The following is a 16,467-nucleotide window of genomic DNA, read 5'->3' as shown; positions in this document are numbered from 1 at the left end:
ATTTTCAATCGCTGACACAAAACCTTGGAAATGATTTTATATCCGACATTACAGAGACTGATTGGCCGCAGTTCTGTCATCCTTGTAGGTCTCTCCGTTTTTGGTATCATACAGATATTAGTAATATTTAATCGTGCATCCATTGCCCCCGAAACCAAAAAATTATTCACCATCTCGACCAAATCATTCTTAATAATATGCCAGGAGTGTTGAAAAAATAATGCTGTCATGCCGTCCGGTCCGGGCGCTTTTTCTGGGTGCATCATAAACAAAGCCTCCTTAACCTCCTCCTCCGTCGCCATCCTTAATAGACGTTGATTCATCTGAGGAGTGATACCCGGTGTAATCTCTGTCAGGAAACTATCGAATTCCGATGGAGAGGTGGTACTAAATAAATCTTCAAAATAGCCTACTGCCACCTTTTCCACACCATTATCCTCTGTAATCCAATTCCCATTAGCATCATGTAGTCCTACAATTCTATTACGGACCCTCCTTTGCTTAGTCAAAGCATGATAAAATTTTGTGTTAAGATCACCAGAAGAATACCACATGTTCCTACTTTTTTGGTGCCAATAATCTTCTTCATCCTTGTATGCGTCTTGTAATTTCCTAGACACCTCCAAAATATCCTCTTGAGATCTGTTATTATCCATTTGTACCTCTTCAAGTGCCTGTTGTAGCTCATTTATTTTTTCTTTTCCGTAGGGTGGAATATTTTTCCGCCATTTAGCAATTTCATGACGACAATTACTAATTTTTCCTACGATACTCTCTGCTCCCCCTCCTGATCTTCCTTCGCTATGGTCTAGCCAACCCATTGTTATTGATTCCAGGAGACCCGCTTGTCCAATCCACCTCTTATCGAACCGAAATTGTCCTTTCCTTCTGGGTACTTTATCTTCTAAATAAGCCACCACTGGCCGATGATCAGAAGCCACCATCCCAAGATACTCTGTAAAGGAACATGGAAATAGAGTATGCCACTCTTCATTTGCTAGAGCACGGTCCAATCGACATCTAACCATCACTGCCCTTTTCCCTTTTCCTCTTCTCCCTTGCCAGGACCATTTATTTCCTTTAGCCGGAAATTCTAGTAAACCACTATTCCTTATCATGTTATTGAAAGGGATAAAAGAATCCGCACTCCTTATAGACCCTCCATCTTTTTCATGATTTCCAGTAATCTCGTTGAGATCACCAATAATAAACAGTTGAATTCAAAGATGCAATATAATTTATCCAAATGATAGCTAAATCGACTGTAAAAACAACAAAATTGATTAGATATAACATATATAAAATCATATGTATAATTAAAGTAATATAATGTTATATATAAATCATGCATACAAATTATAAACTAATATAAAATTAAAAGTAAATAACAATTAATTATTATAGTATATTTACTTTAGAAATATTTATACTCGTGCATGAGCACGGAAAAATCACCTAGTTTACAATAAGCTGAGGAAGAGGTTTATATCTGTGATATATGACAATTGTAAGAATTACATATATAAAAAAAAGAAGAAATCCCTGATAAAACAGGTTAAGATAATTCTAATAACAAATTTCATATCTGCTTGTCTTTAAATTCCATATGTTTTTTTTTTAAATTCAATGTTTCAAGTTATATGTAAACAAAGATAGCAATATGAATTGGACATTCGGGAGTGATTTGATGAGATCAAACTATTAGGAAACACTATGTACTGTATTATTCAAAAGGGAGACTTGGAGAAGATAGAGATGTGTGTGCTCCACTAAAGTCATTGAAAATTAATACATGGATACCCCAGTGGATATGTTTGCTCTTAATGGGTTTAATATCGACGTTTGTTCCACGGCAAGAACCCCACCATTCTTTATAACACAAGTCAAGAAGATTCCTTTCATTTAGTTGAGTAATTCCAAGTCATAGGAAAAAGACCTTATACTAAAGCTCCAACACAAGCATTCTCTTTTTAAAAACATTATTCCAAATCCTAACTATAAGCGTTTACTTTTGATTCCATCTTTGTTGATAACTATTAAGTAATAACTTGAGTGATTGCTTGAGAACGTGGAAAGATAATGAAAGTATGAAACCATCAAGATCTGCCATGGTTTTCTTAGACTAAGAAGGGAAAACAGAAGTACGAGCCTACTACGACTTCAATGCTACAACAGACTTATTAAATCTGATTTACAAACAGAACCAGCTTAATTATTAACCAAATAAGTAGAGAATCATGCAGGGAATAGATGTTGGCATAGCTCTATAACGATCAGTCTCTTTGAATACTCCGGTATGTAGCAAAACGAATTGAAATGATATAGTAGTAACATAGCAATTCAAAACATCAGTAGAACCTTATTAGAGAAAAATAGTGAGCTTAGAGAGTAATAATAACCTGAAATTCCTTGATGACCTATTTTCAGAGACCGTTAATAGGAGCATTTAAATGATCTAAATCAAATCATTGATATGAGCTGATCATTGGCAATATTTTGGCTTGTTGGACTTGTAGATGAATGGTTTGATAAGATGTTATCATGTTTTGTCATTTTCAATAAGTACCATCATAATAAGGGACTTGTTAATTATAGCTTGTGATACAAATTCGAAATAGGCTGGAATGGGCCTTTGGTGAACTAGGTGGGCTCGATTGACATGCAATAATTTTTCTTCTTTCTGTGACATGCTTCAGAAGTTCAAATAAGTCTGGCACTCTGGTTGATATCAAAGGTTTTACATTTTGCAGTAAATATAAATGATGACGAAGACCAAAAAGGAAAGCTAGACCATGTAGTTTCCGTAGAAACGCACGAGGATGGTTACCTTGCCTTGCCGGACCAAAAAGGAAAGCTATACCGACTCTTGACGTGTGCTGGAAGAGCAAAAGCACCAGGTCCAATCTTATTTTGTGAAATTTTCCTTATAAATTAGGGCCCTTTTTTTGGGAAAGCACCTTTAAAATATTACACATATTCATAAGTTAGTCAACTATATATATATATTTTTTTTTGTACATGGTCCATCAAATTTATGAGCCGGGATGTCAACAATGGTATGAGTTACTAAAAGTAGTAATTTTTAATTATATAATTATATTTTACCTTTTTAATAACTGGATGACTAGATGAATGTCACGTGTATTATAAAATTTTCATATAAAATATTATAATTTTATTATTTACATTTAATTATTTTTATATATCTTAATGATGTTAAGTTATTTGAAAGATTACCGATAACAGTGTGTAAGAAAAACAAGGTTAATTATTTAAAAACTGAAAAAGCTTTTGGGTCTTTAGCACGACTATACATTTTATCCGTTAAATTTGATTTGATTTGTTATTCGTTTCGATTTGATCGAAAAATCTAAATATCCGTAAAGTTTCATGTCAAATCAAATAGTAAGATGTGATGTCCGTAAAAATAAATCAAATCTCAAATACTGATATGAAAATTTAAATACCCGATCTAATCCGTATATTTATATAAGTAATATAACTATATGCAAGTTATTATGCTTATACATGTATTATAATAGAAATGTGGTTTATCTACTCATTTCTAAGTTGTTTAATTAGTTTTGGACCATTGCACATCCAATTTAATTTTTGTGATGCAAATGTTAAGATATTAGTCTTTTTATTTGGCTCTTAAATATTAAATTATTTATTTTTGATTTATAATTTGCATTCAAATGTTATTTTCTTGGTCTAAACATACTATTTGTTAACTTATTATGATATTATGATAGTATCTATATTATTTAATCTATTAAAAGAGAAGTACAATTTGGAATTAATCCTAAGAGTTGCAACTTATTTACATATATATGACACAGAAGTAATAACTATACCTGACTTAAGCAATTATTGTTTTTTTCCTAATTTGAAAAATAATGTCCTAAATCTAATGCACAATCAATTTGGTTTAATTATTTTACCAACATATAGTAATATTGAAAATTTATGTCGACAAATAAAACATTATTGCAAGTTGTTTTCAAAGCTAGATGGCCATCATCTCAATGATTTTATATATCTCGACCATTACAACTTCACAATACACAAATTCATAAACAACAAATGTAAATACAAATTAAAATAGCAATTACTCGACACTGCTATCGGTTCAAATCATGCACTCCAACAAAACAGAATAATGTTTAAAGTTTCTGCCTTATTAGTATCTGTTTTCTATTTTGTATTTACATTTTTTATATAAAATTTCTATTTACATTTTAAGATTTGCTAACCTCCTCCAAACTATTCTTCCTAATAAAACTGAATTTCTTTACAAATTTCCACCCACGTAACTCTTCTTCTTCACACAAATATGTTTTGCATTTAAAATTTTTTTATCAAATTTATTATTCTATATATCTATATTATTAAAAGATAAGTATCCATTTGAAAATATTCTTACTTCATTAATTAAACTCCCTATTTTTTTGCTTGTCTTTTTCAGTTGCATTTATGAAATATCCTAAAACGAATAAAACTGCCTAATTTATTATTTGTCTTTTCAGTTACATTAATGAAATATGCTTAAATGAATTTAAAGTTCATATTTTATTGTTTGTCTTTTTCAGTTACCTTAATGATAATCACATGGAATTTCTTAATAAGGTCTTTTAACATAATTGGGTTATGGACATTTAATTTTTATCTTTATCTCAAAACAAAAAATATAAATAATTTATTATTAATAAAACATCTAAAATTATTTACATAAATCAACTGTTTTTATATGTTAAATTCTTCATATAAGTTTAAAAAATCATTGTATTTTCTTTAAATATGTATAAATAATTTACAATCTTTTATACTATACTAAGTCATTATATAATATTTCTTCATATTTTACATTCATAACCATTTTTTTTATATATCGTATACAATTCTCTAATTACGTGCATATGTTCAATTTGTTTATATGATATCGACTATTCGTCATAAATCAATGGTTTAAGACCCCAAAAAGTAATTTACTTAGTGAATATAATATATTAAATATTACAAATACATCATTTAGTTAATTAAATAATTAAAAACCGTAAATTCATATCCGCGCTAGCGCGCGGATCAGGATCCAAGTGTGTTTTAAAGCATTGAGTACTATATACTACTCTATATTTAGGTTACCTTACTATGACTAACAAGGAAAAATATCCCTCCACACATTCTTCAAAATCATAACTAACGATTTTATTGTTACAGAATTTTGCTATTTATTTAAAATAGTAAATAACAAACATAATCAATTTTTATCACCAAAAATATCTAAGAATATTCCTTATTTATTACAAACTCAAGCATTTAGTTAAATCGTAATCTTTCTATATATTGAGACTAAATTACTTTTTATAATATATCTTATCAATAAATTATATTCTAAATGAAACTATGTACGATAGATTTAGCCTTTAGATAATACTTTCTATAATCTAGCTAAGCAAAAAATTATATTCATAGCAGTATCATCAATACTATTGATTTAGGCAGACGGCTAAATATATGGAACATATACCTCAACTATTTCGATTGATTCATTACATAAATTATACCATTTATACAAAAACATTACTTATAAAAATAAAAACAAATACATGTACGATTTCATGGTCAACTACCAACACATACATTTAAATTATAAATATATGAATATCATTTTGACAAAACAAAAATTTAGTTATTAAAAAAATAAAAACAAACACCAGCTCGGACGAACGGGTAAAGCTCTAGTTAAAAATTTAAAACTGAAATACCTTTTGGTACTTTTTGGAAACAAGAATAGCAGTATAAATGAGAATTGATTGGAAACATGGATAGCAATAAAAAAGTATAGTGTATTTTTAATAATTTTATTAATATAATTGCATTAATTGTATTTTCATATTTCACTTAGTTTAACAATTTCATTAATTATATTACCTTAACAATACATCACATCATTAATTATATTACCATAATAATAATAGTGCAGATTTTTATTTATTAGTTAATCAACATTAACTTTGTGCTAATTATAAAATCAAAATGTAAAATAACTAGATTTTGCATATGGTTAAACGTTCGTTTTAGTTTGTTTTACTGGATTTTTTTATTTATTTTAGTTTCAATTGGTGGAAAATTATGTAACCAAAAACATAATTCAAAGACATGTTTTGTGAATAAAATAATAATTTAAATCAAAATAATAAAAATATATTACATTTATTTTCACTTAATTTTTCACTCTATATAATTATTTTACTAAATAAAAAACTCTTTCTATTTTACTTAATTTAGCCAAACACATAGAAATAATATTTCTATTAGTTTATAAAATCAGTTAGACGTGAACATTGGCTATCCATTTATGTACGGGTTGTTCTTTTGTGATATCTTTTTTTTTTGAAATTAAGCTCCGCTTGAATATTATAAATTTATGTGTGGGTTCTGATTTGGGTACTTCTTTTGGGTTTGGATGAGTTCGGTTCTGATGTATATGAACATTAAAATATCTAAATAATAAATGTATTTGAAACGGGTTCGGATATTTGTACCAAAATAATCATATTACCTGATTCATTCTGGATATTTTAAATATAATTAGTTATATTACGACTCATCTAGGATATATAAGACTAATTATGAAAAAATATCATTGTATAAATATATAAGAACCAATACTCGCGCGGATGCGCATGTCAATTTCTAGTCTTTATTAAATTTGTAGGTTATATATTTTATTTTATTTTTAGTATATTTAATAGATCGAATCAAATAATCTGTAAATATCTAAAAGAACTCTGGATATCCACAAATTCGGATATCTAAACAATTTCGGATCGAACCTATGTCACAAACCTAACTGTTTGTCTCATATGAAACGGATTACGAATTACTACATATTTCAGATGTTTGGCTCGATTGACATGCAAGAGATTCTTTTTCCCTCTTTCTTTGACATACTTTAAATAAATAAGTCTTAAGTCAAAAAAAAAAAGTCTTAAGTCAATGAGAATGTTCTCATCTTCCCTCCGGCATTCTGGTCGATGTCAAGTAGGTCTAGGAGTTATATCCGAGATCCGTTATTCGCTCCGAGATTTGTTTCGATCCGATCCGAAAAAATGAATATACGGGGGATCTAGATCTGGATCCGGATCTTGATTTTACGGATTCGGCGGATCCGGATAAGAATCCGGATAATGAAATTTTAGGTCCGGATCCGAACTTACTATTTATTTAAAATATTTAAAATTTAATTATATTTATATATGTATACTATATATAATTTTTATATTAAATATTAAATTTTTAAATTTTATTCAATTTCAATAATTTTTCATTTAAAAAAATTAATAGGATAAATAAATTAAATAAATCATTTTAGTTAGCTAGTTTTTAATTTAATTTTTAATTTTTTTTTTAAAGATCCGGATCCGGATATCCGTGCGTATTCAGATTTTAGTCCGGATATCCTAACCCCGGATATCCGGAGATCCCGAATCCGGACCTGGATAGCAATTTTTTAGATCCAGCGAATCCGGATCCGGATATCTCAAAATACCTAGGATATCCGATCCGTCCCAGCTCTGTCAAGGGTTAAAAAAATGTGAAATAAATACAAATGATGACGACGAAGACCAAAAAGGAAAGCTGGAGCAGTTTCCGCAGAAACGCAATAGGATACCTTCTCTGACTCTTCTTCCTATATTATTGATCACGTAAAGACATGACCTATTTTGGAAACCACAACTTTTCAATTCTGATTCCGACTTAGATGGATTAAGCAACTTTCAATATATTCATTTTTTATTGGCTACCAGGTTCGAGCGTTGTCTTCATCTTTGGAAGTTTCTTTTCGAGACCACTGGCTAAATACTTTTTCCTAAAATCTGATTTACTTGCTAAATACTATCACTAGGGTTCAAATCTTTTTAAAATGATTGACTGGAGTATTTAGGCCTATGTCTGGACAGTAATAACGACTAATCTGATCACAGATTTTCTAATGATGTCTAAAACATAACTCAATTTTTTTAATTAACCAAACAGCAGCAACTCGGCAGAAGGATACCTTGTCTGACTCTTCTTCCTATATTATTGATCACATAAAGACATGGCCTACTTTTGGAAACACAATTTGATTCCAGATTAGATGGATATATATTTGGAAGTTTCCTTTTCGAGACCACTTGCTAAATATTATCACCACGGTTCAAATTTCTTTAAAAAGAATTATTGAATAACTATAAACTTTCATTTAGCAAAAAAAAAGAAGAATTATAAACTTTTTTGTAAAAAAATTATATACTTTCATGCAACGACTTTTCTCTGCCAAACTTTTACTAGTGAATGTGCCTGTGTCGTTAAAAGAAAAGCACTAAAGAGGAACATGACGCCTTCACTTCATGTCTCTGTTTGAAGTTCATTTACTAACACAGATTAACATATTTACTACAAACAAATAGACAGGACCAATGCATTATATTTCATGTTCAGTTTTAAACAAAGGCGGCTGTCCATAATATTTTGTCTTTGACCAGTATACAAAAACGAAGGGGACAGAGAAGCGCGTGATTCAGCGCTGGCCTTTGTTATATAAACTACGTTTACTGCTGTAACCATGAACCACCATTGACTCAGAGATAGCCTTAGAGAAGTGAGAGAGAGCTTTGGTTTAACATTTGAGAGAGATGGACCCGAGGACACCGTTTCTTGCGAACGGCGGCGAGGCAGAGGAGGATTACGCGCCGGCTAGGACTTGGAGCGCTGTGAAGCGAGTTTTGTCTACCGAGTCGGGGAAGTTGTGGATGTTTGCTAGTATGGTTGCTTTCGACGCCATCTGCCAGTTTGGTGTTAGCTTCATGACCATTGTCTTCGTCGGACACATCGGCGAGATCGAGCTCTCCGCCGTCTCCATCTCTCTCTCCGTCATTGGCATCTTCTCCTTCGGCTTCCTGGTACTCAGTCTCTCCACTTTGTCCTTGTAGCTACATGCTTTTCCGTCTTTCAAACCTCTCATATGGAATCAAGAATCAAAAATCTCAAAATGAGTATTTTAACCTTTCTAAGTTAATATTTTAATTTAGCTCATTATCTAATTAAATCTTTATTTTTATAATTAAATGAATCAAATATAAAGTGATTAGTGGCAGCATAAGAGCAGCATTAACAATTAGATACCATGAGAGTATATAAAAGAAAAAAGATAATACTATTATATTTAAATAACTAAATTTTAATTCTTATAAATCAAATAACATTATAGTTGAATGACACCTGTGAGGTCTTTAATGGGTTCCAAAAAGTTTTTCTTTTAGAACTTATCTGTTTTTTCATTTCTACTATTTTTTCTTTTTGTTTAAATTATCAGAACCTCATGTCAACTTGGTGTTGGAGATGCTTTAAGTTTCTCAACTTAAATGCTATACTAATTAATATTAATATTTTAATATATTCAAATATTTGATTTAATTTAAATATCTTTAGAAAACTTAAAACCACTTAATTAAACCCAAACATGTGTAAATGAGATACTCTTATCCTCTATTTCATTTATTTTTTTAAGTTGAAATTTCCATTGAGTGTTTTACCAACGGAAATGCTATCAGATTATATTTCATGATATCTCAAATCGAAATTATATTTAATTCTCTGTCTAACTTTGTAAGAAATTCTCAATGGAGTTGTTCCTATTGTGATATTAGTTGAAACAAGCTAATTATCTTTGGTTTTGAAACATGTAGCTTGGCATGAGTAGTGCACTTGAAACGCTCTGTAGCCAAGCATTTGGAGCTGGTGAAGTCAATAAGTTAGGCATTTACATGCAGAGAGCCTGGATTATCTCATTAGTTTCCTGCTTAGTCTTCCTCCCTATATACATCTTTGCCACACCGGTTCTGAGACTTCTCGGTGAATCTGAGGAGGTTGCGGTTTCAGCTGGAGAATTCACCCTTCTAACCATCCCTCAGCTCTTCTCATTGGCCTTCACTTTCCCTGCAACCAAGTTCCTTATAGCGCAGGGAAAAGTAGTCGTCATGACATCTATTGGGTTCAGTGCCCTTGTCATACACATCTTTATGCTATGGCTATTTATAATAGCCTTTGGTTGGGGAACAAATGGTGCTGCCTTGGCGTTTAACATCACCAACTGGGGAACAGCAATCTCTCTAATCGTTTATGTAGTTGTTTGGTGTAACGAAGGCTGGTCTGGTTTATCTTGGCTGGCTTTTAGCGATATTTGGGCTTTCGTTAGACTCTCCATTGAATCCGCTGTTATGATTTGTCTTGAATTATGGTATATGATGAGTATCATCGTCCTTTCTGGTCGCCTTGACAACGATGTTATCGCTGTTGATTCCCTTTCCATATGGTGAGTTTTTCAACATGCTTACCTCCAAAAAAACTTTGAATGCTTGTATTAACTCTTTAACACTTCCTACGTTTCAGCTTGAATGTCAACAATGTGGAGCTCATGTTGTTCGTTGGAGTAAATATTGCTATAAGGTACCATCATCACTACCTGGCACATCATTAGTTTTTAACCCATTGCTCAGCTTACTTCTTCAACTGATAATAACCAAGGCCGGCCTAGGTTGGAGGGCGGTCAGTGCGACCGCTCCGTGCTCATTCCAAATCTTGTAATATTAGAGGTTTAGATTCTTTTCATTAGCATGCTTGACATAGATTTTAACAACATTAAAACATGATATTACTAATTTTTATTATAAAAATATCAAATAAAATTTTATATGTTTTTATGCTTGAGTCAAAAACTCAAGAAAAACATAATATTTCTAAAATTAACTAACTATAGGGCTTTAAAATAGTTTTGCCCAACTTACTCTAATATATTGAGCCGGCCCTGCTTATAACCCACACATGTCTACTTTACTAGTATGATTGTCGGAACTGAGCTTGGCAAGGGCCGTCCACGAGCAGCGAAATACTCTGTCTATGTCGCACTGTTCGAGTCTCTCATCATCGGTCTTGTCTTTATGGTGGCTGTCATCATAGCCAGAGACCATTTCGCCATCATGTTTACAAATAGCCAAGTACTTCAGCGTGCTGTGTCTAAGCTAGCTTATCTTCTTGGTATAACCATGGTTCTCAACGGCGTGCAGCAAGTTCTTACCGGTACAAAAAGTCTAAAATTCTTTCATGTAAACCAAACCAGAGGTATAATAAAATTATAATCATGTCGGTTTATTCGTCTTTTTAAGGTGTGGCTATTGGAGGTGGTTGGCAACGCACAGTGGCTTATATCAACGTGGCTTGTTACTTCATTTTCGGCATTCCCTTTGGCTATTTTCTTGGTTACGGAGCAAACTTAGGAGTGATGGTAAGTGAATTTATGGACTGACATAACAAACAGTAACAGCTTAAATCTACTCAAGTAGTGAAACTATCAAGTCGTTAGGACCCTAATTAAGAGAATTAATATCTCATCCAAGTTATCAAAATATACTCGAGTAAAAATTCTAAAATTTCATTATTTTGAGATACTCATAATTAACTATTAGTATCTCTATATATTTACACATATTTGTGTTGAAAATCTCAAGAATTCTCCATTGGAAATGCTTAAGGCATCTTTAAAAGAGATAAACTTTCTTAAATTTCTAGACAAAAACTAATATTTTTGAATACTAACCACTAGGTGGATGCCTGCGGTTTCGCGGGTTTGAATATTTTGTAACAATATATTTATTATAATTTTTCAAATTAAAATATGTTTTTATCATTATGTGTTTTGTTAAATATTTATTCTAAGAATAATTATTTTAAAAAGGATAAATATGACTATTTTAAATATTTTTTGATATTTTGTATTGATAATTGTACTAAAATTAGTTATGTATAATATTCATGATTCAGTTTTTAATAAAATTACTTAAGTTTTGAAGGTATATAATACTGAAACTTTTGAAGTATTTTATATAGTTTAGAAATACTTGATTGCTAAAAATGATTTTATGAAGCATTATATATATTATATAAATAACATATTTAATTACCATATATTATTTTGTGCAATATATTTAGGTTTTGGATACTGATAAAACTATTTCTAGAACTAATTTTCATACTCATAAAATAAATAAAAATTGAAAACCCAATAACAAATCAAATTATAATATTTTTCTTAAATTCTATATATGATCGACACCTAAGAAAAAATCAATTAAGTGATTTATCATTTAATATAAAATTAAATTTAAAAATAGATTTTATAAATTAATTGATGAGCTTGTATAAATAAATTAAAACCTCTTATCATAATTTAAAACATATGATAAAACAAGATAATTAATTTTATAAATGTATTTATATTTTTATAGATGATTTATAAAGCATGTATGAATTTTATTAGATATTAATAGTTATTATAATACTTTATATACAAATATAAGGCCATAAACAAATATAAGGCGTTATATAAGAATATAAAATCATTATATCGATTTTAATTAAAAAAATTGTTTACTATTTTATGTAGTTTATAAATATGTACAAATTGATAAAAAAATTATTACTCTTTGCATAGTTTCAACAATTAGTTACCATAAATATTTGTAATATTATGTAGATTGTTTGGTAAGTGACATTAACTTTTTATAGACTTATTTTTTCTTTTAAATCTAATTAAAATAAATAAAAATAAATAAAAATTAAAAATTATCAACAATCAATTTATAACAGTTTTTTAAGATTTCATAAATGATCCACACATAACCAAAAATCTTTTAAATGACTTCTCAATTAATATATAGTAGGATATATAGCTTTGATTTTAAGCTCTTATAGATGACTTACAAACTCTTATAATAATTTAAAATATACAATAAGCCAAAATAAATAATTTGATAAATGTTTTTATAGATGATTTATAAAGCATATCATTTGAACTTTAGAAGATGTTAATAGTTATTATGATAATTTATATAAAATATAATACTTTTAAATAAGAATATAAATCATTATATTGATTTATATAAATGGTTTGTCGTTTATTATTTTATGTATTTTTTAAATATAAAATTGATCAATTTATTTCACTTTCAATAATTTCAACAATTAGTTACCCTAAATCATTATTTGTAATATTATGTAAATTATTTGGCAAGTGATATTAATTGGTTGTAGACTTGCCTTTTGTTTTTAGATCGAATTAAAATAAATAAAAATTAAAAATCATCGACCAATCAAATTATAACAATTTTGTAAGAGTTCACCAATGATCGACACGTAAGAAAAAAATCACTAAAGTGACTTCTCAATTAATATATAGTAGGATATATAGCTTTGATTTTAAGCTCTTATAGATGACTTACAAACTCTTAAAATAATTTAAAATATACAATAAACCAAAATAAATAATTTGATAAACGTTTTTATAGATGATTTATAAAGCATATCATATGAACTTTAGAAGATGTTAATAGTTATTATGATAATTTATATAAAATATAATACTTTTAAATAAGAATATAAAATCATTATACTGATTTATATAAATAGTTTGTCGTTTATTATTTTATGTAATTTTTAAATATAAAATTGATCAATTTATTTCACTTTCTATAATTTCAACAATTAGTTACCCTAAATCATTATTTGTAATATTATGTAAATTATTTGGTAAGTGATATTAATTGGTTGTAGACTTACCTTTTGTTTTTAGATTGAATTAAAATAAATAAAAATTAAAAATCATCGACCAATCAAATTATAACAATTTTGTAAGAGTTCACCAATGATCGACACGTAAGAAAAAAATCACTAAAGTGACTTCTCAATTAATATATAGTAGGATTTTAAATTAATTTATAATTTATATGCATCATTTATATTAATAATATTATATTACTTTAATTATACATATGATTTTATATATGTTATATCTAAGTGGTTTTGTTGTTTTATCATTTGGGTAAATTAGTTTGCATCTCTGAATTCAACTGTGATATTTTTTATTCCATATATTAAAATTTTGATTAATTTCTTATTTTCATTTAGGTTGTTGTTGTCTTAGATATGTAAATATATTTTATGAAGATTCTGTATAAATTAAGATACATTGTGATTAGAATGAAAAAAAAATTAAAGTGTTTTATTCCAAATTACATAAATTAACATAACGATAATATTCTGAAGTCTCATGCATATATATTAATTTTACTAAAGAACTAAACTGTAGCAGCTGATTAATATTTTATTTTCATTTTTAATATGTTTTGAGTTGTCTTATGATTTATATTTATAAAATAAATTACTATTCTTATAAAATTATACATTCTTATCTTAGTTATATCTATGATTTTATATATAAGTTGAATTAATCGAGTCACTCATATTGTGAGTATATTGAGTTACATATATTCTTTCAAATTCAAAATCAAGTATGATTATTTTTATTATAATTAAGGCCAATCAAATCAATTTTATTTATCGTTTAAATGTGCATGTATTTTCATAATATTTATCAAATTATATGTTGATGTTTTTAAAAAATATTAGAAAATAATGCGATGATCAATAGGAAGTTACATGCATAAGTAGTTGATACATTTTTGAAAGCTCATGAACACGTATCAATATTTACAATAATTAAAATATTTTATAAATTCTAAATAACTTTATGCATTTGATTTGTTTAATGGAAACTGGAATTTATTTTAAATAATCTTAAAACTATGAATTCAGATTTGCTTTGGTATTTTGATTATGGTTCTATTAAGTTCTACAAACAAAATTTAAAAGTGAATTTAATATTAAGAAAACAAATAACTTTAATAATGAAAAAATATAATATATCTACCTCATTAAAAAAAATTTTGTCATCATCTACCTCATTAAACTATTTTATAACTATTTGATCAAACAATGTTTATTTTTAAAATTTATTTTTAGTTTTTTTAATATCTCTTAAAAATAAGCAGTAAACAAAATTGTGAATGTATTTGAAAATAATATTATATAAGTAAAATAGAATTTATCAATATTTTTTTGCTGTAAATAAATAAAGCATTTCAATATTACTAATTATAAACTATTTTTATGTCAATTAGACATATATCAGTTTTAATTGTCTTAACTTTTATGTAATCATCAACGAAAATAGATAGATATATAAAAATATTTCTATTACTTTAAATTTTTTTGTATTGTTTAAAATTATGTCTTAAAAGAAATAATTTTTTTTTCTAATATCAAGATTATCTGTGTAAATTTTTTTTAATGAAATCACATTATATACAAATTTATATTTTTCATATAAGAAAATATAGATATAAAGAAAGTATTTTATTAATACAAAAGTATATTTTATATTATTTAAAAATATTTTTAAATGTAATATTTCCATTTTGTGAACTTTCCTTTTTTTATGAAATCGTATTATTTGTACATATATTTTCGTTTTTCAATTCTTTTTTTTAACTTTATAATATGTGTATATTTTTTTGGAAAAATTTTAAAAGGAAATAATATTTTTTTTTTCTAATATCAAGATTATCTGTGTAAATTATTTTTAATAAAATCACATTATATACAAATTTATATTTTTCATCTAAGAAAATTTAGATATAAAGAAATTATTTTATTAATTCAAAATTATATTTTATTTTACTTAAAAATATTTTTTAATGTAATATTACTATTTTGTGAATTTTGTTTTTTTGAAATCATATTATCTATACATATATTTTCGTTTTCCAATTCTTTTTTTTTTAACTTTATAAAAAAATTTCCTTTTTTATTATATTTGTATATTTTTTGGAAATATTTTAAAAGAAAACTAAATAAAAAAATAAATAATAGTATTTTAAATGTAAATTAATTAATTAGGGGTATCAGTGTAATCAACCGTCGTGAGAGTTAACGTGAGAGCGACACATAGGAAATTGATTTCTCGAATAATATTATAGAGAATAGAAAAGTATCGAATGGCAGATAAGTTTTTCAAAAGCTTAGCTGAACTTCAAATAAAAACGATTGTCATCTTTCTCCTAATTTTATATTCTTTTGTTTCTGAGAGACTCATGCAAAAAAAAATGTCATTTTGGATGGTCTTATATTATGGTTTTGTTACTTTGTATGTTTTCAGGGGCTTTGGAGTGGAATGATAGCAGGATCAGCGCTTCAAACGCTATGCCTGATGTTTTTGGTGTACAAGATAGACTGGAATAGAGAGGTAAAGAACCTAAGACATTAAAATCATAATTAATAGCCTATACACTTGTTCATTGAGATCTATTGAATGCAAAATAAAAACATGATGAACAGGTGGAGGAGACCACAGAACGCCTGCAGAGATGGGGAGGGAATGGAACAACAACAAAGGATGTAATTGCATGATTTTGGTCTTCAATCTTCACACGAATTCAACTATTTAAGCAACCATGTACTAAATAATGAATTCATAACTTGTACTTCCCACATTAATGCTTAAGAAATCGTTTAATTTCCATGTTA

General features: G+C 27.8%; 1 protein-coding gene across 1 annotated transcript; it reads left to right on the top strand.

The window, feature by feature from the left end:
• Positions 1 to 8,512: 8,512 nt before the first annotated feature.
• LOC106311537 (protein TRANSPARENT TESTA 12-like) lies at positions 8,513 to 16,460 on the top strand. The gene is made up of 7 exons (XM_013748730.1): positions 8,513 to 8,951; positions 9,738 to 10,363; positions 10,441 to 10,497; positions 10,889 to 11,127; positions 11,214 to 11,332; positions 16,100 to 16,186; positions 16,279 to 16,460. Exons 1-7 carry the CDS (start codon positions 8,685 to 8,687, stop codon positions 16,348 to 16,350), a joined length of 1,467 nt encoding a protein of 488 aa, XP_013604184.1. The 5' UTR covers positions 8,513 to 8,684; the 3' UTR covers positions 16,351 to 16,460.
• The last annotated feature ends 7 nt before the right edge of the window (positions 16,461 to 16,467 follow it).

This window comes from Brassica oleracea, chromosome C8 (assembly GCF_000695525.1).
Source record: "Brassica oleracea var. oleracea cultivar TO1000 chromosome C8, BOL, whole genome shotgun sequence".
Lineage (NCBI taxonomy): Eukaryota > Viridiplantae > Streptophyta > Magnoliopsida > Brassicales > Brassicaceae > Brassica > Brassica oleracea.
The sequence above is the reverse complement of the archived record's forward strand: the minus strand, read 5'-3'. Positions and strand labels throughout refer to the sequence as shown.

Excerpts from the sequence above, each read along its gene's own strand:
- LOC106311537 (XM_013748730.1), top strand. The coding sequence starts at position 8,685 with ATGGACCCGAGGACACCGTTTCTTGCGAACGGCGGCGAGGCAGAGGAG. Across the intron at positions 10,498-10,888 it reads GGAGTAAATATTGCTATAAG|TATGATTGTCGGAACTGAGC; the intron begins GTACCATCATCA and ends CTACTTTACTAG. Across the intron at positions 11,333-16,099 it reads GAGCAAACTTAGGAGTGATG|GGGCTTTGGAGTGGAATGAT; the intron begins GTAAGTGAATTT and ends GTATGTTTTCAG.